This window comes from Pygoscelis adeliae, unplaced genomic scaffold, assembly GCF_000699105.1.
Source record: "Pygoscelis adeliae isolate BGI_AS28 unplaced genomic scaffold, ASM69910v1 Scaffold412, whole genome shotgun sequence".
Lineage (NCBI taxonomy): Eukaryota > Metazoa > Chordata > Aves > Sphenisciformes > Spheniscidae > Pygoscelis > Pygoscelis adeliae.
Genome location: NW_008824190.1, coordinates 385,293 through 385,951, shown reverse-complemented (window position 1 = coordinate 385,951; position 659 = coordinate 385,293). Strand labels below are relative to the sequence as shown.

The following is a 659-nucleotide window of genomic DNA, read 5'->3' as shown; positions in this document are numbered from 1 at the left end:
CCCCCCGTTCTAAAAGGTGTTACGCCGCCCTCCAGAAAAGGTGGCGGGCCTGGAGGAGAAACTGGATTAATCTTACCTAGCGAGTTGTTTCTGTCATGGTGAAGCGGAGGTACCTGAAGTAAGCTACGCAGGCAGAGGGGATGCTAAACTTCTGTTAAGTTGGTGCATGAATGTCATGCTTCTCAGGCTTAAAGTGAACAAATAAACTACGGGGCTTAATGCTGGAATATCCTTTAAAGAAATAACAACCTGCAGATGCCAAGGAAGGGTTAAAGGGAAGCCTAGACTGCTTTCTGCTGAAGTCACCGTACTTCAGTGATCCTCTTATTGCAGTCAGGCAGTTTGCAACTTGCAGGGTTGCAACACTTACACTTGTTTCACCTTTAAAGCCAGTAGTAATGCGATGCCCCTTGCTTTCTGTAAAGAGGATTTCTGGAAATATAAGCGGTAACCTCCTCAATCGCTTGTTGGCACCGAGGCTGTGAATCTTCCGGTCGAGCAGAAGAACCGACGAGTCCCCCTTGGCTGGCAAGGGCAGTACGGCTCACAGAGGGTGGGCGCAGTTTTCTGGGTTTGCTTCTTGCCCCAGATGTCTTAACTGCCGTCCAGTAGTTTATTCTAGATCTTCAGTGAAGTCAGAGCAACAAACAAGTTGTTTC

General features: G+C 48.1%; 1 protein-coding gene across 1 annotated transcript in view; it reads right to left on the bottom strand.

Annotated features, from left to right (window-relative positions):
* The window catches only part of LOC103925901 (DNA-directed RNA polymerases I and III subunit RPAC2-like), a 9,843-nt gene that overhangs the window by 9,037 nt on the left and 147 nt on the right, over positions 1-659 (bottom strand). Inside the window, exon 2 of the mRNA XM_009334703.1 lies at positions 371-525. Within this exon, the coding sequence (XP_009332978.1) occupies positions 371-525 (155 nt within the window). The remainder of the gene's footprint in view (positions 1-370; positions 526-659) is intronic.